The 23,962-nt window shown below is 45.7% G+C and overlaps 1 protein-coding gene across 1 annotated transcript; it reads left to right on the top strand.

Moving 5' to 3' along the window:
• Positions 1 to 5,884: 5,884 nt before the first annotated feature.
• SNCG (synuclein gamma) lies at positions 5,885 to 22,463 on the top strand. Its single transcript, XM_063339917.1, has 5 exons — positions 5,885 to 6,221; positions 11,236 to 11,277; positions 12,167 to 12,294; positions 20,901 to 20,987; positions 22,061 to 22,463. The coding sequence occupies exons 1-5, from the start codon at positions 6,101 to 6,103 to the stop codon at positions 22,079 to 22,081; spliced, it is 399 nt and encodes a 132-aa protein (XP_063195987.1). The 5' UTR covers positions 5,885 to 6,100; the 3' UTR covers positions 22,082 to 22,463.
• Positions 22,464 to 23,962: the final 1,499 nt, after the last annotated feature.

The following is a 23,962-nucleotide window of genomic DNA, read 5'->3' as shown; positions in this document are numbered from 1 at the left end:
GGTTTGTAATCTGAACTGCTGTGTGATTGTGGCTTGCAGAAAAGTGATTTTTGTGCTACAGGTATTGAAGTTGTCCCACTCTACTTCCAAACCCTTCAGACTTGTCTTTCAATACATACCTTTCCACTTAGTCTTAACTCATCCATTAAACCTTTATTCTTCGTGGATGTGATACCTCCCAAGAGGTGGGGCGATGTTTCTCTGCCGTCCTCCTGGCTCAGAACATCTGCTGCTCCTTCAGGTGCAAGAACCCGTTCTCTGTGCCCTTGCAGTGATGCTGCCAACCAGTGCAGCAATCAGGAGGCACAGATTGCTCAGCCATTTGCAAGTTAATAATTTAGCATGACTTTTTGGTAGCGGTTATGAAAGATGTTAAAATATTGAGCGTGGCTGTGACTGACGTCTCTTTCCTTGTGATGGGCATAGCACAGGGTGCTGCTGTGAACACATGGAAGGCATGAATTATTCAAAGGATCCTCCTTACTAAGCACTAGTTAAAGTTTCTGTCTGATAGCTGTTGTGATTTGGTAACGTATTCAGGTCATACTGTTGCTTCATAACATTAGATTTAGTGGCAGCTGATGTGTAAGTTTTCTTGCTTTAACATCTGTAGAGGAACAGGTATGAGGAACGTACCTTTTTAGGAATGAGATACACCACAACTTTTGCCTCTTTTTTTTGAGCTGGTGGCTCAGCATGGAACCAGGGAAAACAGATATACAAGGTCATTTGCTGTAATGATTTGCTCATTGCTCTCTGAGGTCAATCTCTTCTAGGAGGTACCTTCTAGATGAGAAAGACCAACTAACATCAATAGAGATCTATTCACTTTTCAGTTGCCTACTTTAGGCTTGGTGTACCTCACGGAGCTGGGTACCATTGCTGGAATGGAAAAAATGTGTGAGATAAATTTAAAACATAATTTGGAAAATTATTTGGAAATAGGTGTTACTCCAAAAGTATACTTGAAACCCTATTAGTAAGTGATGTGATAATAGCAGCGTGGAGATGTTTGGAGCTGCCCAGATACCTCTCAGAAGTTTCTAGCAGTTCTCAGAACAGCTAGCCAAAAAAACCCACCCCACTCGCTCTTTGTTTTGGCAACAAATTTGACAGGGGACAGATATTGTTCCTCCACTCTTGGTCCCCAATCATTGGTGGCTTTTTTTTTCCTGTGCCCTTATTCATGAATAAAGTTTTCCCCCAAGTATTTGAGAAATACTTATTCGATCTCTTCAAACTAGTGTCCAGACTTCAAACTAGTTTTGCCTTGTAATTATAACCATTTCCATTAAACACAGCTCTTAACCCCCTCCAATGTTGCCTACCTGGAGGGTTCAATGTCCCATTTGCAATTCCATAATCAAGTCCTTTGGATAATCTGTGTAAGATGTAAAATTTCATCTTGGCCCCTTTCAGTTTGTTTGGAGCCAGAGCCCTGCAGCCGCAGATGGGTAGGAGGTGGGTGAGCACAGGGTAAACAGTGCCAAACAATACGCTTGATAAATGGCTTGTACGGACTTGGAAAGCAAATGCGCTGGCTATTCCAGTCGGTGTTTCACTGGAGAAAGAGCCCTTAGAAATTAAATTTTCAATTAATAGATTCAGATTTTTTTTTTGTTTTGTATCTTCCCAGATTCACTGCCTTCTCCATAATGCTCTTAATTATAGACTTAAATTCAGAATCTGTGTATTTAAAAGAAAAAAAAAAAAGCCTTGGAAAAATGTTTTAGAAGCAAAAAAAAAGCTGGAATTGTTTTAGTAAGCATGTGGGCATTATTTTAATAAGCACGCATTGCTTTAGATTCATGTATCCCAGGTCCAAATCTCTGAAGCAGACTGAATAGCTGAAAGGCTTTTATGTCTGGGCAGATGAATAGGACAGTTTTGTTGCTAGCTGCACAGCAAGGGATAACTTCTCATTAGGCATTGGTTTTCAGAAAACGCTGTCTCATTCCCTGCCGGCTGCTGATGCGTGCACGTGCCTGTGCGGCAGCTCCGGAGAAGAAGGGGAGCACAGGGAGAGGGGTGTTGGGAGAGGGGCTGCTGGGCTCAGAAGGGTTCCTTTCAGTGGTCTCTCCTTCAAAGGTGGAAGATGAATTCTTGTTGACTATATTTTTATTAGTTTGTTCAAAAGCTATCAATGGTATTCAATGGCAGGGATCAGTCACGAAAGACTGCTGGATGCTGTACCGGCAGCACTCTGCTCACTTTACGTGTGCCTTAAAAATGGCTCGTCCGTCAGCCTTCACGCTATTCGTTCCCTGGCAGAGGAAATTACTCATTAACTATGCAAACGTACATGCAGGGGTGCAAGTCCTAAACTGTTTGCCAAGAGGATGTCAGACAGAACTGCTTGTTTTTGTTAGGGCATGGAAATGAACAATCTGAGACAGTTCTCCTTTCGGCATTTTGAAGTTTTCATAAATGGAGAGAGAGGGAGGATTTCTGTTTATATAGTGCAAGGTTTGATCCCATTAATGTTAATATTATTCTCGATACAAAAACTTCCTGAGCAGAGGATATTTATCAGCCACAAAAGCAGTCTGTCTTTCCTTTCCTTACCTGTCTTTCAAACATCAAGCACCATTTAAATACTTCAATAGAATATGACCGAATCCCACTCCTTTCATCCAGCGAGATGCCTTTGTTGGCTGATTGATAGTCTCCGGCGTAAGTTCACCAGTAAAGGATGAGGTTAAGGTTTTGTTGAAATTAGAAAAAATAAAGAGGGATGAGATGCAAATTAAGTATGATCCTGTTTTAATCTGTTGCGGACACAGAGACAAGTCAGGCCATAGAGAACAGGGAATCTTGATTTCTGCTTTGCATGTTTGTTTTTTTTTCCCTTGCGTCTATGCTTTGGGAATAGGTAGACTTGAGTTAGACTCGTGTTGCCCATATTCCAGAATTAAGGGCAACCGTTGCACAGGTATCCTTCCAGGTATAAACCACCAACACCCAAGAGAGGTATAGGCATGTGGGGGACCACAACTTTCTAGACTCTCCAGAAACTACCGTTATGCAGCAAGAGACTCAATGAAGAAGCCTGAGCAGCCAGAATTCAGACTTTAAATGAACAACAGTTGGATGGTTTGTCATTGCACAAATCAAGACGAGGCTTTCTTTTGGTGTTACGCAGATCAGCTAAATGTTTGTGAGATACAAATTTGTTTACAAAGTGATATGGATGCAACGCGATAGGAAAAAAAAATGGGAACTTAATGTCTAGTTTAACTGACTTCTCCCCAGTGTCCCAAGGTAGGTAACAGAGAAAAAGAGATTGCTGTCAGGAGACATGGGAACTTGGGTTCCCTGAATGGCCCACTGGAGGAGCTTCTCTTTAGCTGCTGATCATGTTATCTAATATAAGGGAAATATTGGGGGTTTGGGCACAAAGTTAAGATCCTCACAAAAATCTGAAAGCCAAGGTTGCTTACATTAATTCCTGTTGTTAGGTTTGTCCGAGGCAGGATTGGCAACAAATCAGAACTGAATCCTCTGCCTAGAATAGAAATAGGGTACCACAGTTGCCATGGGGTGGCAAACGTTCAGGAGCCGTTATTGATGCTTGCTCTATATAGATCACCTACGGTGTTGTCCTGAGTCCAGAGCATTCCTAAAAGGGTTTCAAGGTAAAACAAAGCCTGTGCAAACTGCCTGCTACCTTGGGAGTGATCCAACGGCATTTAAATGCCTCTTGTGAGCTCTTTCTGAAGGTCATCAGGAGAGGAAGAAGCAGGAAAGGAGTATCCCTCTCGAGTACTGGCTAATTCAATCTGGTGATGATTCATGTTTCACATCCCAGGATGGCTTGATATTTCAAGTATTTATTACCTTTTGTAGCAATGCAAAATATGTAGGATTCAATTGTACAAATCACAATGCAGAGCAAGAACTAAACAAAATCAAAATATGCTTCTCACTCAGCCTTATCAGGCTAGGCGTTCTCCTGAAAACCCACAGCCCTGGGAAGTGCTGTGCTCTGCTTTAATGCTCTTTGAAAGTCTAGTGCAAAAGGAAATGGGCCGGTAGCAATCCTGAAGATGGCAAATGCCCTTTTTACCAAATACAGTAAAAACAAGACTCCTGCCCTCTGCCTAATGAAATCAATGGGAGTCTTGCAACTGACTCCGAGAGCAGCGAGCTTAAACCACTGGTCATATGATACAATACAACACCTATTATCTTCAATTTAAGAATATACTGGGAGCAGAAATGAACCCCAGCTGTGCACCTTGGATAGTGGTCAATCAGCCACTTACAAGAAATTTTGAAGAATGATAAGAAAAACCTTTTTACACCCCTTGCTGCAACTGTCTAGAACAATGAGAGCTCTTATAATAATTGGTATATCGTGGTGGCCTTCCTCTGAATCTTGCACTTTTTTTAATTAACAGTGGATACATTTATTAGTCTGTCAGAGGTCTGGCTACTCTACATTCAAATGGAAATTTGTTCTTAACTTATAAGTAAGGGGACCCATTTGTGAGAAGAAGATTAAGAAATATGTATGTTATTTCCCAGTCCAACAGTCTTTCAATTGTTTCAGTATGGACTAAAAAAACGCTCCCAAAAACTAAAGAAATAAGCTTACTACCATAGGAAGAACTATGTTTGTGTACATGTCTGCGTGTATGTGCAGACATGTCATTTTTTCTTTGGACTTTTGTCTTTTCTCTGTAGTCATTCCCCATCTGACCCTTCCAGGTGGATAACTTGTGGCAGCAGTGGCTTACGGACCACCATGCTTCACAATGTTACGGTGTGCTGCCCTCCCATAGCGCAGTTAAACCTCTGCAGTTCGTGTTCTCTTTGTTTGCCTGGTAGGGAAAAGCAGCCAAAGCTGGCCAGGGTTTGTGCTCAGACCAGTGCTCCGTAGCTTCTGTAGTTTCAGATATGGCACCATTAAACAATAATAAAAATAAATAATCACCTTGTTGCACCAGCAATTGTTTCATGGGTGCCTGCGTTGAATTTCGTGCTAGTGGGATGACAGCTGATTTGGGCCACTCAGAATCTACTTCAGAAAACAATTATCTCAAGTTCAACTTTAAGCGCATTAGGATATCCCACTGTGATTAACGATGATACATTTTGGTATTTTTTTGCTAGTGAGGCCTTGAGGCTGGATGGATCCTCTCTGCAAACTGTAAGATTTCCCCAGTCGGTTCTCAGCTGGATGATTTTCTGCAGCACAGACCTCTGACGTGAGCCGTGGCGTCAGTGTAAAACAGCGTCTCGCTCTGCGGCGGCGGAGCTCTATCCACAGCAGCTCAGAGAAACAAATAGGAAACAGGATTTCCCCCAACAGGCACCTGATTTTTCAGAAATGAACTATTGTAATGGGATGTGTAGCTGACCAAAAACTGTAATTTATACTTAATGCCTCGAGGGGCCAACTTCAGACCTGACAAACATGGCAAGCGGGGCTTCCAGCTCCCTTTGCTGGAGCACCAGCCTCTAGGTTTCTTGCAGTATTTACTAGAAATAATGTTCCTCTTAGGGTTTTGTGCAGGATGGGTTCTGGTAACTGCCAGACCAAGAAACCTGACCCTGTTTGTTTGCTACAAACGTTATCAGCTTTTACGTGCTCTCCGGCCCCAGGAACCCAGGAGGGCTTGTGTTTGCCTCCTGCTGCAGCCTCGGGGAGATGCCCTTTCAGGAACTCAGCTCTTCAGATAAAAAGTCTCCCTCTTCACATGAGAGCATCCTTGAGTGCAAGCATTGCAGCATATTTTAAAAGCTTTATCTGTCTGGAAATTTTCCAGACAGTCCCTTACCTACCAATGTCCTCCTCCTCCTCTCCCCCTCCCTTCTTAAATCTTCCCAAGCGGATCCATATCATTAATATTTCAGTATCAGCTGTTCACAGGCATTGGCTACACTGCAGCGCGCTTCATCAATAAGAGCCGGCAAAGGCTGTGAGGTTTGCCACACTGCCTTCATCCAGCGGAGGAGTAAGAGCAAAGGCAGGCACTGGCAGGGAAACCAAGAGCCGGCCGAGGTGAGGCTGCACATTGCAGTCCCAGTCTGCAGGTGCTTTCTGCTGCTGTCCCTCACTCGGAGCCCCCAGGTAATACCCTAGCAAGCAACAGGAATGGATGTCTTTAAGAAAGGTTTCTCCATTGCTAAAGAAGGTGTGGTGGCTGCTGCAGAAAAGACCAAGCAGGGAGTGACGGAGGCTGCAGAGAAGACTAAAGAAGGGGTGATGTATGTAGGTAAGAGAGAACTATTTTCAACCTACATTTGAGCATGAACCGCGGCATAGACTGTCTCTAAGAAAGTCTGGGGGAATTATATCGTGGCTAAAGATTTGGAGTGAACGGCGGGGAGGTCTGGATATCCTCCTCAGCTGTGTCACAGAGTGGCTGTGTAAGCCTGGGGTGCCTTATCCTCCCCGTGCCTCAGTTTCCCCAACTGTAAATTTGACATAGAAACAGCCACTGCTTCAGGGGAGGCAGAACTAAAGCAATGTTAAGGAGCATATGACCAGGTGGAAGGTTTTTGTTATGACTATTCACTGATTGCAGGGTGAGTCAGTCACTCTCCAAGCTTCCAAGCACTGCTCATCTCCATCTCACCTCTACCCTGCGAGAGACACGCTGAGGAGGTCCCTGAGAGGAGCCAGCAGTGTTATTAAGTGGGGGTTGCAGGATGCATCTGTTTCCCCACAAACATACTGTTTTAACCTGAAATCCTTCTCCTGTTCACCAACCTGTTTCGTTCCCCATGCACAGGTTAATCTTGCTTTACAAGAGACACCCAAATTCGTTGTGCCGACAGGATAGGATCTAGAAAACAGCCCACCTGCTGTTCTGCTAGAGACCTCTCACAGCTAACGTGGCTGTTTCAGAAACCCCCCCTTCAAGGTCACCCTCGAAATCCAGGATCTCCACTACCTAGCGCATGTCAGATATTCCAGATACTCTAAAATCTGTGGAGTCTTAGGTTCCCAAGACTGATTGCCTCGGTGCTGATTACTGCAGCTCACACAGCTTTTTATGTTTGCTAGATGTGGGAGTGAGGGGTTGGTTTTTTTAGTAGGAAAGTTTACATGCAGGCTCTTCCTGCTGCCATGCTGCAACATCTGCAGCTGGATGGAGCTACTATATTTAAAACAGTTGTATAGCTACTGATGTATATTTGTAAATTACGAAGGAAATACAAATTTTATGTGCACCAGATCTGGTAATGTCTTCATGCTGAAATTTTAAACGCACAAGTATTGGCATGCTGTGAGTGAACGTATGTAACAGTTCACATTTCAATTTGAAGCTGATTCGCAAGAAAAAAGGTAAACAGCATCCCTGTAAATAATTAAACTAACTGCAGTAACTGAAACACCAGCCTGTGAAACGTCACATCTAGGTGCCAAGTTGTGGCATCCCTACTGCTCCGGCTGCTTCCTGATTTGAGCGATGTTAGAAAGGATTAATTCCAACTTTTATACATAATTCCTCACATCTCTGTTCAGTCGTGTTGTACGTCTCCATACTGTGACCTGTGTTCATTTCTGCACAGCCATGAGGTACAGAGTCTGCTCATGAGACTCCAACCTTTTCAATAAAGTTTTCTAAAAACCTTCTTAAAACCTAAATCTCTGAATGAGGGTTAAATAAAGAATCAAGGTGAAGATGAAGCGCTTTCTCCTTTTCATTTTTTGTTTCGGTTCATTGGGTTTTTTGGTATAGCTCCAATTCCTGCCCTGTCATGCACTGGATAGTGCTTTGCCTTGGGGGGGGGGGGGGTCGGTTCCTGCTTGCGCGCTGGGGGATGCGCAGCCTTTTGGGGAATATTCAGTTTTTCACAGGCAGGAAGAGTAAAGGCCAGATGCTGATTACCTCAGAGAATTGATTTTTAAGTGGAGAAGGTGGAGGCCTGGTATATCAATTAAAACTGGAGTGATTAGTGTGTTGTCTGTGCCACCTTTTCTCGCTCTGTGACACATGAAGGGTTAATCAGAGACCTGAACTGTTCCTTCCTTGCTCCTTCCTTTACAGAGCCCTATCCCAGTAGCTTGGGCTGGAGCCTTATGTGACGCAACCTGAATTTTTGGATGCTAGGAGAAAATAATGCTTGTACAAAAGCTTGAGGGTCTTTTCAGAGAGTCAGGAAAGTGAGGGGTGGAGGGTGATGGGGGATCCTGAAGCCTAGGATGGGTTAAGTGGATCCCTGGCTTTTATTCAGGTTTGTGCTAACTCATCACTGACTCTCCAAGGAGGATTCCAGATGTCTGGGCACAACCACCACATCTGGTGAGTCACTTGCCACCCCAGGAGAAAAAAACATGCTGATGCAGAGGCATCTGCCTGGAGCAGACGGTGTCACTGGGGCTCTGCGGCCACCTCATCCTTCCTCCCTGAGTCACGCAGGTTCAGGTCCCACAACCACACCCGAGGTACCTCCCTCCCGTGCTAGCGCTGCAATGTGGGCCACAGCCTGGCTGGTTACAGATGCTGCCATGGCCGGGGGAGTCACGAGCGTGGGGTGCTCCTGCCCCGCTTGCTGAATGTGTAGGGCAGAGAAGAGGGTGCACGAAAAGAGAGAGAAATCCTCTAGCACGGGCCACCTCTGCGCACAGTGACATCACAGTCTGCTCTCCAAGTTGTAAGAGTCTCTGGGTATGCCGAAGGGGCTGTGGGTTCATGCACGGTTAATGTGTATCCAGAATTTGATTCAACGGGCTGCCTTTTTTATTGGGTTTAAATAGGGGGATAAGTGATGCTGAAGTTAATTAATGAAGTTAATGCAAAGCTGCAGCGGAGTATTGAGTATAAGGTCATTAATACTGTTTAATACTACAGTTCAGGAAGCCTCAACAAAAAATGCCCTTCTAGTTTTCCAGAACAGCTTTCAATCACGCATGCCGCAGAAAGCCCCGACGCACCAAGCTCTGCTTTAACGAAGTGACTCCAGCAGGAACTCCCGCAGGATTTATAGCACGGCATAATGTTGTTTTCTACCACAGCTCTTCTCCCACTGCACAGCGCTCTGCCGCCTTGGTTGCACCCTTGCGATACTTCAGCTATTACAGATGACTCACAGCTCTCAGAAAAGGCAGGATGCATGAACTTTTAATTCTGTGTACACAAGCTGCAGGCAAGGACTAATGAGCGAAATGAGATTGAGCATCAGGTGATCGCTTTCTGATTCAACAGATGCGGGTTGCCGGCAAGGGTACGCGGCGGAAGGTCAGATCCCGTGTGGTGCATGATGGATGCTGAGCCTGAGTCATGGGGTGTGGTTAGGAGCCCTGGTTAGGAAGATGAGGCCATCTCTCCCCAGCGGTGGCGCTTCCCACTGCCATCGCCTCTGTCCTCAAACGGATTCGGGTAATTTTCTTCTAGTTGCATCCCTCCTTTCTGAAATTATTTTCCAGCAGAAAATTCAACACTCACCCATTCCCCTCTCCCTGCAAAAGAATTGAGCCCAGATAGTCATCTTAAATCAAAAGTCTGGTAAAAAAATACCCAGAGGTACAGCTCTTGTCTCACTATGCATGTTTACTGCACAACTGAAACATATGCAAGGCTAGTATAGCAAATTATATACTTTGCTTAGCTAAAATCTGCTCTTTGACCAAAAAAACAGCACAGGAGGGCTAAGCTTGAACATCTGCATCTGATGTGAGAAGATCTTGTATGTCACATCAATACAGTGGCAGTCGTTTATTGGAATGGCACCGGGAGGGAAACTGAAGCAGGACGGGGGCTGAGCTGGGCTGTGGGCGTTTGGCCCGTTCAGGAGCTCACCTTGATGGCTCCAGGCTGGCATCTGCTCTGCTTACTGCTGTGCTTCTGTACACATGCATGTATCATCGGCATCACTATTAAATCCAGTTTACAGCAGTGCACAAGTATCATATGCATCATTAGGAATTTCAGTTTACAGCAAAACCAAGTATAAGTACAAAGATTTCATCTCTTCAGTTTTAACACAGTTTGGGAGGGTGGAGTGAAATGTTGAAGGCATATTGTAGTAGCACAGCTTTGTTCTGCCCCGGGCAACCGTTACAACCACTAAAATAAATCAACAATTGCGACTTACATTCAATAATACATAATGTGTATCAGGCAGCACAGAGCTGGGCTGGATCTGTGGTTATCAGGCCGCTGCACCTGTTTTGCTTTTCAGGCTGCTAATGAGAACGTGATGTAGCTGATGTTTGTAGCTGATTTCTCCCACCACACCCATGGACGCTCTAGTACCTCTGGAGTTAAAGATCTGCCTGCGTCTCTACTTCTATCATCTGGACAGTTTGCCGTAAAAATCCCTTTGTTCTATCAGTATGGGAAACTTATAGATGCAGATGATTTACAAAATACAGCCAAGTGGGACCAGTGGAACCTTTTGGCACATGTTTAACTTCCAACAGAGACAAATTTGATCTTTTATTTTTGGAATGTGAAAAAGTATCTAGTTTCTGTGGGGGCTGCCCATCTAGCATACGATTTAACATACGTGCTGCAGTATACAAGTTGAAGGGATGTGAAGCCGGTCACTTCAAGCTTGGAGGAAAACTGCAGAGGTTAATTATTCCTTAAGGGCTACTTGTGTTGTGAACTGAATGTCCTCACATCCTGTTAGCTTTTCTGCCTTCAGAACAGCGAGATAAATTACAATGTAAGCATACATATGGCGTACTTTCATAATTTGAGATAAAAGCATCTGTAATCTGTGTATCGCTGCGAGCAGGCACTTACAGCCTAGGCTGTAGGCACCAAAATGGAAATCTAGTAAGTAGGTATGTAGTAGGTGGGTGGTTTTTCTGTAAATTCAGCCTCGAGAGTCTTTACTAGAGGTATAGAATGAAGCTTTAAATGACCACTGCAACCAAAGGCGGGAGAGGATCACAGATGTAGGTGAGATTTTACCAGTTGACATTCATTTTGACAATTAGCTGAACATTGATTTAGCTCCACTCAACTGTTCTTTTCATTTCTGGAAATATTCTAGGGCAATTTCTCATACTTCAGCATGATTTTTCAGGTCTAGGCATCTCCAGACATTGTTGTTGAAGTTCTCCAGTTCCTGACAAAAAGGGACTCATTGACTTTATTGGAAAGGAAGCTGGTTTCTTCTGCTGGCTCTACAAATGGCTTATGTCTTAGCAGGAGGTGCTGGCCCCATGGGTCCCTACTGCACCTAGTAAGAACAGAAAGCTGTCCGTGTCCAGAAACGAGGGGGTTCTTTGCCAGGTAGCACTGATGGACCGTGTGTTTCCTTTCACAGGTACCAAAACCAAGGAAGGCGTAGTGCAAAGCGTGACCTCAGGTAAGAGCACAGCCCCGAGAGGGATGTGGAAATCTGTGACGTGTTGCCGGGCCTTTTGATAAGGCCATCGTTCCTGCCAAATGGGAGGTCTCTAGGGGATACCGCTGATCTGCATGACCTTCCATTTGATGAATGGAGAATGCTTGCCAAGAGCGATGGGTCAGGGTCTGGCATTTGCAGTCCGCGTGGATGGGAGAAATATTTAATCGGTAGAGCAGGTCAAAAACAATCTAACAAATGTTACTTGGCAGACTCAGATAATTCACAGCAATTTAGACATTTCACAATGCCTAGAGTGCTGCCCAGTGTGCAGAGAGGATTTACTTGCATCGGGTCCCAATGGGCCAAAACTGTGGCCTTTGGGAGACTCCTGTCTGGCGGTCACAGACTCAGGGCCTGTAAAGGGACCCTTCCTAGGTATCCCAACCTCCAAGGCAGGGCAGCTGTCTGGACTGCCTTGAAGAGAGTTTAATGGATCCTTTCCCTGGAGAATTTCATGACTGAATTACTTTTTTTTTTTTTCTACCCAAGGGTATTAAATCAAACAGAAGGTACCTGGAGAGAGGTCATACGCAGTCTACAATGTGAAACACCTTATTTGCACAACTGTCTCTTAACATCTTACAGTGAATTTTTCATTCTCCAATTGCCCACAAAGACTGACAGGCTGCAGCGCTGCTCTCTGAGCAGCATTGTGAGTCAGACAAAACCCTCACGTACATGATCTAAAATCAGCCGTGATCTCATAGAAAAAAATCCAAATAAGGACTGTACCAGGGCCAACTTCTTCTCTTACCTTGGTGTAATCATTTGCAATCGGTTCCAGTGAATTTGGCAGCCTTTTGGCGGTGCCTGACTCATTGACTTTCTGCTTTTGTTGAAATCCCAGTTGCTGAGAAGACCAAAGAGCAGGCCAATGTGGTGGGAGAAGCGGTAGTAGCCAGTGTGAACACAGTGGCAAACAAGACCGTAGAAGGAGCAGAGACCATCGTGGCCACTACAGGAGTTGTAAAAAAGGTATGTTTGTTTCTTCGGTGATGTGCAGGACAGAAGAGTCGTCTTCAGATTATACGTAAAATACTGCAAACATTTAGAGTTGATGGTTTTACCTATTTAATGAGAGGCTTTCAGCAATATCTACTTTTATATAATGCTTAGTATTATTGTATAATGCTTAATATGTAATTATAGAATTGTTTAATTTGGAAGGAACCTCTTGAGATCATCTAGTCCAACCCCCTTAAGGTCAATGAGAGCAGGTTGACCATGTCCAGTTGGGTTTTGAACACCTCCACTGATGTAGACTCCATAACCTCTCCGGGAAACCTGTGCCAGCATTTGACCACCCTCACAGGAAAAAAAAATTAGTGTTTTCTTGTGTTCAGATGGACACGTTAATCGATTTATGCCCATTGCCTCTTATCCTATCAGTGGGCACTGCTGGCAAGAGTCCGGCTCCCCGTTCTCTTATAAATGTAGAAAACCATTATGTCCAGGGACTTGAGCAGAAAGGTGCAGCAAGCACCTGGCCAGGGTCAGAGCCCTGGGACGTGCCAGGTGTGGAGGAGCAGGAGCTCAGTGCTTGCCCTCAGACCTGGCCAGAGCCTGTGCAACACACAGCCTTGGCCCTGGCCCCGGAAGCTCCGCAGGCAGCTGAGGGCAGCAGCAATTCCAGCAAAGCCCGGTCCCAGCAGAGAGCCTGACCCTCCTGCTCTGCTTCGTGCTGATTTTGTCAACAACCAAGTGCTTGTTGATAAAGGCCGCGTGACCCAAACTGTGTGCGGATTAAGCCAGATTCAGACAAGGCATCTTCTGTCCTCCAGCCTAATTTGACAGACTGGGTTGCTTCAAGTGAGGGGATAAGGGGGCATGTGAAGGAGCAGAACAGCTCCCTAGATGAAGGCAAAGTAAGTTGATCATTAGAGAAGATGCTTTCAGCGGGTGGTAACGAACAGCAACCATTTGTACAGAACATGAGGGTAATACTTGGCAGCTCTCTGGTGAGCCCGGATGCATTGCCCCTCTTGAGGGAGCTGTGGTCAATAGTGTTGATAGCGACATGAGCTAGATGAGTCACGACAAACCCAAACCCAGAATCAAAGCGAAGCCAGGCTCGCCAAAATTGTTTTAATTGTTCAGACAGTTGGCTGATGAATTTCCTGACCTGCACGTAAACACATTGTGATGTGAAACAAAACTTCTACACACCATATAAATCCTGAGAGAATAGCCTAACAAAAGAGAACAGCAGCTATGAGTGACGCAAAATGTCCTCCTGAAAGCATGTGAAAAGGGCAGATACAGAAGTTCTGCTAAACCCTTGGGATAAGAGTAATCCCTATTCCCATAGGGAACAGCAGTTAGGCTACAGGAGTGCAACCCATGATTCCTAATTCCGTGGGGCCAGACTACCCCCTTGTACCTTTTGACTGACAGGGCATGGGGTGTTTGACCCAGGAGAGCCAGGAGTTTGCTGATGGTAGGAATCCATCCTGTAGATAGTGAACCATCTCCCCTTACGGCAAGGACTGAGCAGCAGCAATCCTCTTCCCCTTTAGTCCTAAATGAGAGCTCCCTCCTCAAAGACTGATGAGCTTACAGCCTACAGGTGGTAATTTCACAGCTCAAACTGGTCAATGTTATCTGTTTCCATCTTTGAGCAGGTAGTCCCTTAGAAAATCAGTGATTCCTTCGCCCTACTAATGGTTCAAGTTTATGCAGACTGCCGGCGATACGCAAAAGCCGAGAGTTTTCCACAGAGTTAAAGCATTAAGCATCTGAACTGTCATTCTGGCATCTTCTGGCAATGTCCACCTGCTTAGAGGTAAAGTGGGGATTGATCAAGAAGGAAAAAATAGTGGGATGTGTCCCATGCCGAAGGGCAGACTGAATGAGGGAGCCAGGAAACTGCTTTGGATACAGTATCGTGGTATCATGCCAAAGAGCAGAGGTGGGCAGCAGAATGAAAAAGGAAGGAGAAGAGCAAGGCTAAAGAAGTCACAGGAGAAATAAATTCAGGAAAAATGTTTGTTTCTGTGAAAGAGAGGGATTATCTACTCTAGCATTTTACTGCAGCTTAAATTAGGAGTGCAAATCTTCTAGTCGTGCTCACTCGCAATACTTCAGTTGCACCCGCTAGACACCTTTTGGGTAGCAATGACACAGAAGAGGGAGCTCTGAGTGCGTCCCAACTGCTAATGGTTAACGGCCGTGGGGCCAGAGCTGCTCCAGAGGGAGGGCCCTGAAAGGAGCGGAGGGGTTGTGCTGGGTTCTGGGCACCAGCTGTTTTCTCTCCAGACCTGCTCCTATTGTGCTGCACAATTTGCTAATGGAAATAGAGCCAGAGGCTGCCAAGAGCAGTGCCGGGCACTGTAATGCATTTGAGAGACCTGCTGGAGATGCACTGTGATAAGGTATAGCAGTTAGACATTTCAAAAATAAATATCTACTGTGAAAATCCTGCAAGCCAGAAATTACACACAAGTGTTCCAGCCCCTGACGTCCGAGAAAGCTGTTGTATCCAGCCCTGAGACTTGCTCATGCTCCATCCTGTCCTCCTCCTTTTTAATAACAAAGAGCAGTTGCTAATGTCTTATTTCTATTTTCAACTATCTCCAGTATTGTTCGCTGCTGACTTTATAGAGGGGTTGTTCAAAGCACCAGGGGATCTGCGGGAATGCATGGTGAGCACTGAGCAGTGCTACAGGATGACTTGCATCTGGGGAGCCCAGTGGCCTAGGAGGCATGTCCCCAGCTCAGCATTCCCAGTATTAATATCAATTATGGAGAGCTTGTTGACATTTAATCTGTGCATTTGACAGCTGGGATCAGTGACAGACACATACTAGCAAGGAGTGGGAAACTCTAAGGATTAAGTTTTGCTTGGGGCAGCAGCCGTGGAGTGGTTGAGCTCTGCGGGTGTATCAGATGGCGACATTGGCCATGGGGAAGAATCCAGCCCTTCGTGTAACATGGCAGGCACTGAAATGTGGGCACACGTGGGGCAGTTGGCAGCCCGCTGCTCCTTGCTGTCCTCGGTGGGAGCACTCGGAGCCAGGCAGAAGGAAGTGGGGCTGAGGGAACCGCGAGCCAAGGGGTGTCAAGTGCCAGACGAGAGCAACCTCGAGTGGCGTTGGCATCACTAATAGGGCTTTGGCACTGGCCTGGTCACTGCGTACTGAGTACAAGAAAGTATTGACTGTTTCGGAGGAGTGGTTAAGTATTAAGTAAAAAAATATGTAAGTTAAAAGACTATAAACCCTCCACAATTTTTTTCTGATATGCAAAGGAATGAGACCCATGAGTGATGCGTTTTGGCTGTCTCTCTGCTCCCCTCCCAGCCCCTGGGGTGGGCACTAAGGGATTTCGCTGAGGTAACCACCCATTTAATAGCCCTATCTTGAAGAGGATTTATTCTTTGTCTGCATGACACAGCACGAAGTTTGCTGCATTGCAGACACCACGTGGCTGGGAACAGGCGCGTGTACATAGACACACTCACAAAATGTCCCTCGGGGGCTGGAGGAATTTCCCTTGTAGCTGATGCTTCCCTACGCCCTCCACCGAGATCTTCCCCTTAGATCTGTTTGCCCTGGCAGTTTGCGTATGGTTTAGTTGTCAGTTCGTGACTCTGTCATTTTGAATTGGGTTTGATCTTTTTGTTATTTCACTCCATTAATTAATTTGAGCAGTTGTCAGTTACGTACAACTGCTGGGCGCGTTCGTTGGATCACATCGTTTCTCTCTGCGCTTGACCTAGCACACGTGTACCGTACCCGCACCGCGGCTTACTGCTTTCATAACCACTGCACATTTTGAGTAAGAATGGTTGACGTTCATGGCCTTAATTCTGCTCAGTTAAACCCTGTGATGCCACCGACACTGAGACAGTCGCACTGAAGGAATTAGAAGCAGAAACTGATGAGTGACCTCCCTGTTGAAGTTAGTTTGGGTAGGGCGAGTGCCACTAGGAGAGAGCGTCCTGGTTTGAGGACAACCAAGGGCATCTGAGAGGCCACGGAGGGCAAAGCTGCTAAGCAGGAGGAGCAGGGAAATCAACAGCCAAACTACCTTGCAATTAAGTAGAATAAATAGTCTAAACTCTTCCCCTTTGTATTCAAGCTTCGTCCTTCATATTCAAGCTTCATTATTCTTCACTGATGCCGTGATGCATCCCGATGGTATCCTTCAGCGTCCCATGGAGCAGGGGAGACTGCAGAAGCAGCGTGGGGTACTCTGCCCACAGGCGCTTCTTCTCTGCTTCCCTCCCAGTCTCATCAGTGCATCCAGGCCTACATTTTTCACATGCAGAATAGCTGAGTTAGCGGCACTGGGGAAGCCTTAAAGTCTATAAGACTGTGTGTGTGCTTCATGGCTAAAGGCTGTGCCCCAGTAATCCTGTAGGACAATAACGCAAACATTATTAAATATGTATTATTTGTATAAGCAGCCCCAGGAAACCCTAGGAGAGTCTGGCTGTGAGCTGGATGAAAACAAAGCTACCCCAACAGTCCACCTGGGTTTGCAGGGTAAGACAGGAATCCTGTGCGCCCATCTGTCTGTCCTGTCAGTGGGTCCACTCACTTTAATCACGGGTTGACTCTTAGTCAGAGCTGTCAGCATCACTCTGATCACGTTCAGCCCGAAACCCAACCCAGGACAGCCCGTCCGTAGGACCTGCCAGGTTGCCTGAGGGTTTGCAGGGGAGCGGTTTGGGGACGCTGCCAAGTAGCGTTGCTTTTGCTCCAACGCCCAAGGTCAAGAGCGCTATGGGAGGCTGAACCTTTCTCCGCCTTATGCAATTGATATCCCATTGCAGGCTGTTAAATTTGTAGCAGATTAGGTTGTCAGTGAACCTCTATGGTTTTACAGCCTTAAAATAAAATAGAAATAAAATAATAATAATAATAACAGAAATCTTACTTGCCACTGAATTTGTTGAGTTTCTGATGAGTAATGTTCCAGCACAAAACATTTAGGCTCTGCATGCTTTCTCTGTTAGATAAGGAAGATAACCCCAATAAGTTTGTTTATCTCAGAATTTTTGGGGATGGCAAAAAACCCTCACTGGCCTATAGCATAATATGGATAAAAATATAAATTCCATTTAATGTATGGACTCAGCCAGTAGAACAAACAACACAGTCGCTGAGCTGAAAAGGGAATTTCATGGAACCCATGAAACAGAGAAATCTGAAGAATCAACTTGTAATTAATTTTTTCTTTTGAAAAATCTGTGGACTTTTAAAATAGGTTTTTAAAAAAAAACATATTAAAATATCTGATCCCAGAAGCCTGTAGTATGCTCTATTTAAGACCTCTTAACATTGTGCAGGAATATTTTTATAAATAGCAGGCCCTAATTTGTTGAGTTTTTCATTAGTGATATCTGAACATGTAACTATGTTTCATAACCTTACTGAAATATTGCATTTTATATATATATAAATCTTCTATAGTGTGCATATTCTATATACAAATATATGTTTATATATATAAAATATTTAAAAACTTGTATAGTGTTCCTGTAATGAATTCTAAGGTCTTGTGTTTCACTTAATTATTATGTTAAACTACTCGCTTTTCTCTATTCTCTAGCCAAAAAGATTCAACCCTGCCCCCCCCTCCTCCCCAAAAAAGAAGAAACCAGCCCATAACAAACTAAATCAGTTTTTTTTCATTTTAAATGCTTTTTCTAAGGCAATACATAATTTCTGAGGGGAAAAAGAAATCTGCTTGCCCTTTAAGAGCAGGAGGAGCGTTACTAATTACTTCATAGTTGCAACATGCCTTTCCCTTAGAACATTTTATCCCTTTTAATGAGGAGACGAGCACTGAAGGGAATGGCGAAGTCCTCACTGTCCTCCAGAGAAGCTGGATTGTCACCCTTTCTTTCTTGCCCAGCACCACCCTGTGAGTCACTGTTACAGCTGGGGTTTGGCACCAGGAATTTCTGTCTCTCCATCCTAAGCGAAGACCCTTACATTACATGATCCTCCTCTCTATATTATTTTCCTGATCTCCCCAGCCAGCTAACACCCAGCTGAAGAATGCAGCCCTTCCTCATCTCATGCTCACTATTCTGGGCAGGGTGGGAAGCGCGTGAGAAAAAGGCTGTGAGGCGACATCCCTAACACGGCCTGACACCTCTTCATCCTGCGATTGTGCTGGTTCCTCCACCAGTTTAGAAACGCTCTCCAGAAACATGGTTGCTTCCCTTTCTAAAAATAGATGGATGAGTCACTTTTATCCTTCTGGAGCAGAGTCTTGGCAGGCAGCATGATTTAAGGGATATAATAAGCAGCACAATAGCTGAACGGGGATTCTTCAGCCCACCCAGTGCCCTTGGATGCAGTGTCCTCAGGATGGTCCTGAGGAAGGGATTTACTTTTCCATGACTGTTTCCACATCTACCAGAGCTGAGCTCCATGCCCACAGGAAGAGTAGGTGGTCATGCCCTGTAGAAAGATGGGGTGCACTGCGCTTGTCCTTGTGTTCCTATGTTCCCCAGTTTTCCCAACGCAGCTCAACGCCTTCAGCAGTTGCCATTGATTCACCATCACGATTTCGCAGGCAGCTGGTAACCCCACCTGCAAAAAACCCTACGAAGCGACTGCTGTTGCAGCTGTTGTCATTGGCTTGCACTGCAGGTTTCTTTTCTTTCCATCTAATAGTCAAAAAAACTGCTTGTAAACCTTCAAAATACAATCTGAGGCTCTTTACCTGCTTTGACCTAATGTGCACTCTTGAGTTATAAGGTGTAGTCCTTTTTTGCAGCTCTACACTCATGTAAGGCATTTTAAAGCCACAGACTGGACCCTGAGGCTGGGTGAGCCTCCATAAATTCAGAATAGTGAGCTCAGCTTGCTGACCAGAGGAGAGCTCACTCATGTGGGAAGGGCTGTGGCTCCACCGGAGCGGTGCCCTGTCCCCAGCAGCCTGGTGTCCCTGTCCCGCCGGCAGCTGGAGACCACAGACTGCTCTCCATGATGTGCACAAACGGGTTTCATGAGGTCACCCGGCACTTACTTAACACAGGCCAGGCTGATACCAGCAAGAATCATTTCGGCCAACAGTGTGATGCAAATTAAGGGCACTTTTCTTAGGGGAAAAAAAATTTATTCACACTGTGCTTTTCATATGGAGACACCCCCATGCATGGCTCTCGCTGTAAACAAACTAATTGACTCTCGGCAGGGAGGTGAAGGGAATGCCTGGGGCTGCGACAGACATCAGTATTGGGCTGCGACTCATATTTTGGCCATTTTCGTTCTTTGGTGGATTAATCTCTCACGGTAGCTTGCACGGAGAGCAGGAAGCCTATGGCAGGAAAATCAGGTTTCAATGCTTCCATCTCCCCGGCTCCCATTCCTGCTAAAAATGGATCTGAAGTCCAATTTCCAGCTTAAATTTTCATGGGATGCAACTCTGTGAAATACGTCTATTTTTGACTTTTTATCTCACATCACCTCTTCTTCCCTAATTCAGTCCCAAGAGCAGCAGGGGTGTTCTCCTGCTGACGAGAACAGTTGTGACTGGGCAGGAAAAGGAAGAGTGGAGTCCCCCAAAACACATGGAGTATCAAGTTCTGTTTCCAGTAGGTTTGACAGGGACATTTGATTTGCGCTGCGTCAACAGCACCACCAGGGAAAGTGGTGGCCTTTTGTTTCCAAAATGTTGAAATTCAAATGATATATCTTCCTTGTGTGCAAAGTTGACTTTCCCTTTATGTAATATACCTGTCCCAGGTTCCTTCTATGGTGGCCCTGACTTTATGTGGGAAAAGGGAGTAAAAATTCAGGGATACTGCTTTGTAATTTTAGCGGAGTTCCCTGCTGATTTGGGGCTGGACTCTAGGGGTCCTGCTATTCCTGCTTCCCCCTGCTCTTGCTGACTGACCCCACAAAGGTTCATCTCTGCAACCCGTCCATCCCCTGGGCACACCCAGTATGGTCAGGACTTTTGTCTTCTCTTCCCGTGTGATGAAATCACGTTTAAAGTAATTACCTAGTAATAAAACCTTTTCCCTTCTTCTTTGAATAGGAAGGTAGCTGAAAGATGTGAGAAAGTAGCTGAAAGGGCCCGAAGTGCTTATGAAAATGCTTGGACTTCAAACACAAAGGAAAGCTTATCCTTTGATAATGACATTTTATCTGAGGCATGACATTAATGCCTGCCGCCACAATATCTGAAATTGGTATTAGTCTATGCGATGAGTGCTTAGCGTAAGCAAGGTAATGTGGGCAAAGGCTAGGCGTAATCTGTCTTACTTACTGTCTTATTTGTTGCTCCCAAATTTCTTCACGCTGAAGGAGTCAAAACTGCGTTTGGTTTCAGTGACAGGAAAGAAAACTTCAGAAAAAGAACTGTTTTTCTGTATGAAAAAGACCCTAAATGAGGCTGTATGAATTTGAATTGCTTTTTCATAGACATCTGCTCTAACAAGCTGCACAAAAAAAATGGATTTTGAGCAATATTTGCCAACTATTAAACCTGGTATTTTGTTCACGTGTGCAATGCTCAGACCCGTTTTGCGCAGCCTGCTCGAATAGCCTGTCTGGGATTGCGGGGGGGTGACTCTGCATGTGCTGGCAAGGACAAATGTCTCGCTTGTGACTTGGCAGGAGGACCTGGCAGCGCCGCAGCCGCCCGAGCAGCCAGGGGCAGCGGGAGAGGGGGACCCAGCGGCCAGCACCGACAGAGGCAGCGAGGTGAGGTGATGCCACAGCCCTGACATCCCCGCGGTCCCCCGGCTGGTGACACCGCACCTGGGCTTTCTCTGGGTTACTGGTTTTCTCCAGGACAACCTCCACTTTGCTTTCTGTGGTTGTAGATCCACTGCACGTGGAACCCCATCGGTATTCCCATTTTCAGGAGTTATTTGACACAACCTGAGCCCATGGGTTCTTGCTTTTGCCACTTCCTTTTTTGGGACCAAGAATTTGCCATGAGTGATAGATCGGGCAGACCAAACTGCTGCTTGATTTGGGCGTGAAAACACACATACAATAGTTAATGTTATCCTGTGGTTTTTATCATCACATGGAATAGCTTTTCCCTGGTTGCAGCCATGCTTTAGAAGAGCTTTAGCTAACAAGTCAGATTTTCCTGTAGCTTTCTAGATAACAAGCTCGATTTTTCTATATATTTTCCTATACTTAAATTAGTTCTTTTAGTTTTTGATCTATTCTGCTTGTGATGTCCTTTTGAAGCCCTGGACCAAACATCTGTCTCTGGGAGGACGACCTCTTACTGCCCAGCACGGAATTGCCTTTACAGGTTGGGTGCTCAGCCCTTTGGCTACCAGCCCCGCAGGCACGCTCAGTCCCCAGTTTTCAGCCTCTCCGAAGCTCAGACTTCTTTTCCTCGTGCTTGAAGCTCCACAGCTTGCACCTACTGCCCTCCACCAGTCATTGCCCCCCCCCCCCCACCCGGTGCCAGGGCTGCCACTCGCGCATCCCAAAAATTGGCCTCCCTCCGGGGCGGGAGGCCAAGGTGGCAGCAGAAATCAGGACATTCCAGCCGGTGGCAGCCCGGCCCTGTGTGAGCTCAACTTCCTCCACCACGTGAGAAATCACACCCTGGCTTTCCCAGGGGGCAGGGGAGGGCCTGAGTTACAGCAGGAGCGCGTCTGGTACCCAGAAGGAACAGATAATTCATTTATTTTCTGCACCACATTGGGTTTTTATGTGGTGACTACCAGCATGGGTTTTCCTCCTAATTTTATTTCTATATGTTTTCCACTGGAAATATTAATCGTTTTCCTGTCTGTCTTCTCTCACAGGGTGAAAATGAAGGCAATTAATCAACTTAAGGGCTTCAAGCTCAAAAGAGAACATTCCAAGAGCATACATGGAAATATTAGCTGGCACTACAACAGGAACACCCCGCTCTCCATAGACTAACTCCGCTCAGCTCTGTAGCCTTTCACCTTCCCCATAAACCACCCGTACAATATACGTAAGCCAGACTCCTCTGGTTTGTAAGCAAAATGCAGCCGTGTACCAGGGTGTGTGTCTCCCTCCCCACATCCCTCCTGGCTTCCTGACCCACGCGCTTCACCACTTTTGGTCGGACACACTGATCCGTGTCTCGCCTCCATCTGCACTGGCACTTGGGATCTCTAGGTATTGTGGAAATACTCTTCTTTTTTTTTTTTTTAACAAATAAAAAGGTGTTTGAACAAGTTTTTTGGTTTTGTCAGTTTTATTTGCACATTTTAGACATTGATCCTTGCAAACCGATGAACTCTTCCTGTAAAAGCATGGTATTAAAATACAAGGATCTCATGACTTTAAGGCCCTTAGAGTGTGATGTAAAAGATGGGGAATAATGAAAAATTGTATTTCTGAAGTCAATAGCGTAGGTAGGTCAGATTTCTGTCTCTCAGGGCTGAAAAACAGAGATTTCACTTTTTAAGTATTCCCCCACGCATGGGGGAAACAGGAAGCATGGGGGAGACAGCGCATGGGGGAAACAGGAAAATAGAAGGCTTTGTAAAGGAACATGAAAGTCATGCTGAGCTCGGTTAGCGTTTATTCTTTGCTGTTTATCCTGCTTACAGCAGAGCTTGGAAACTCTATCCTGACGTCTTCTGGCTAGCAGGTAATTAAAGAAACATGATGGGCACTGGCCTCTTGGATCAGAATGGCATTAGTGCGGGCAGGATTCCTGCGAAACGCGTGAGTCTGATAACAGGTGCCAAGGGAGAATTACTGGTGCCAGGCGAACACGGAGAATTACTGGTACCGGCTGCAGCAGCCGGTCAGTCTGCAGGGAAGGTGCTGAGCGAGAGCAGGAGAGACCTTCTGCCTTCGCAAACATAGAGGACAGAAAAGGTTGCTATGAGCCCATTGCTGTAAATAATGAAGAAAGAGTTTAAAGCACCTCAGTAAGTATGGATATAAAAATGGGGTCTTCTATTCACCTACAGGCAGAGCACCCATGGATCCATGAGAAGCCGGTATAAACTGATTTAAGCTACTTCAAAATCAGACCATTACTCTTCATTAAGTTGCATAATGATGAGGACTACGGAAGGTATTACAGGAGAGACCTGCTGTAGCATGGAAGGATCCAGCGAGCTTTGATGTCAGCCTCTCGCACACACTGACACTGCATGTAAAGCTTTGCCTTGCCGAGACCACAGGATTTCCATCCCAGTGGATGTTTGATCTCGACAAGGAATGGGAACAAAAGAGTCCTAGCAGAGATAACAAGGCCCCTCAAAGGAAGTTATATCCAACATGTGCATACTCTTTTCTGATGTCCTGCAAAACATCTGCAGAACTTGCCAATTAAACAGAATGACTAAAATCGAGGCCAAGGTAAAAGGGCATAAAGGGCTGTGATGCTCATGCCCAGCAGCAGGAGGCTGGAGCCGATTCCTAGTGCTCACTAGAGAGAGACAGGGAACAATCCCTCTGCTCCAGAGTTTCGCTCTACGGGGATACAAACAAGATGTTCTGCCAGCCAGAGGGAAAGAGGAGGCGGGCGCTGTCGCTAGCGGCGGCAGATGGGGGAGGCAGGGGCAGGCATCAGCTGGGCCAGGCTGTGGCTCAAAGCAGGAGTGAGAGGCTCCCCGCATGCCCATCTCTCAAGTGGGCTTCACCCCTGGTTCAAAAGGACCTAAAGCAGGAGAGAATTACAATTGCTGAGCTAAGAGTGCAGGCACGCTGCGCTGCGG

This window comes from Chroicocephalus ridibundus, chromosome 6 (genome assembly GCF_963924245.1).
Source record: "Chroicocephalus ridibundus chromosome 6, bChrRid1.1, whole genome shotgun sequence".
In the NCBI taxonomy this organism is placed as follows: domain Eukaryota; kingdom Metazoa; phylum Chordata; class Aves; order Charadriiformes; family Laridae; genus Chroicocephalus; species Chroicocephalus ridibundus.
This window is presented reverse-complemented; position numbering and strand designations above follow the sequence as displayed.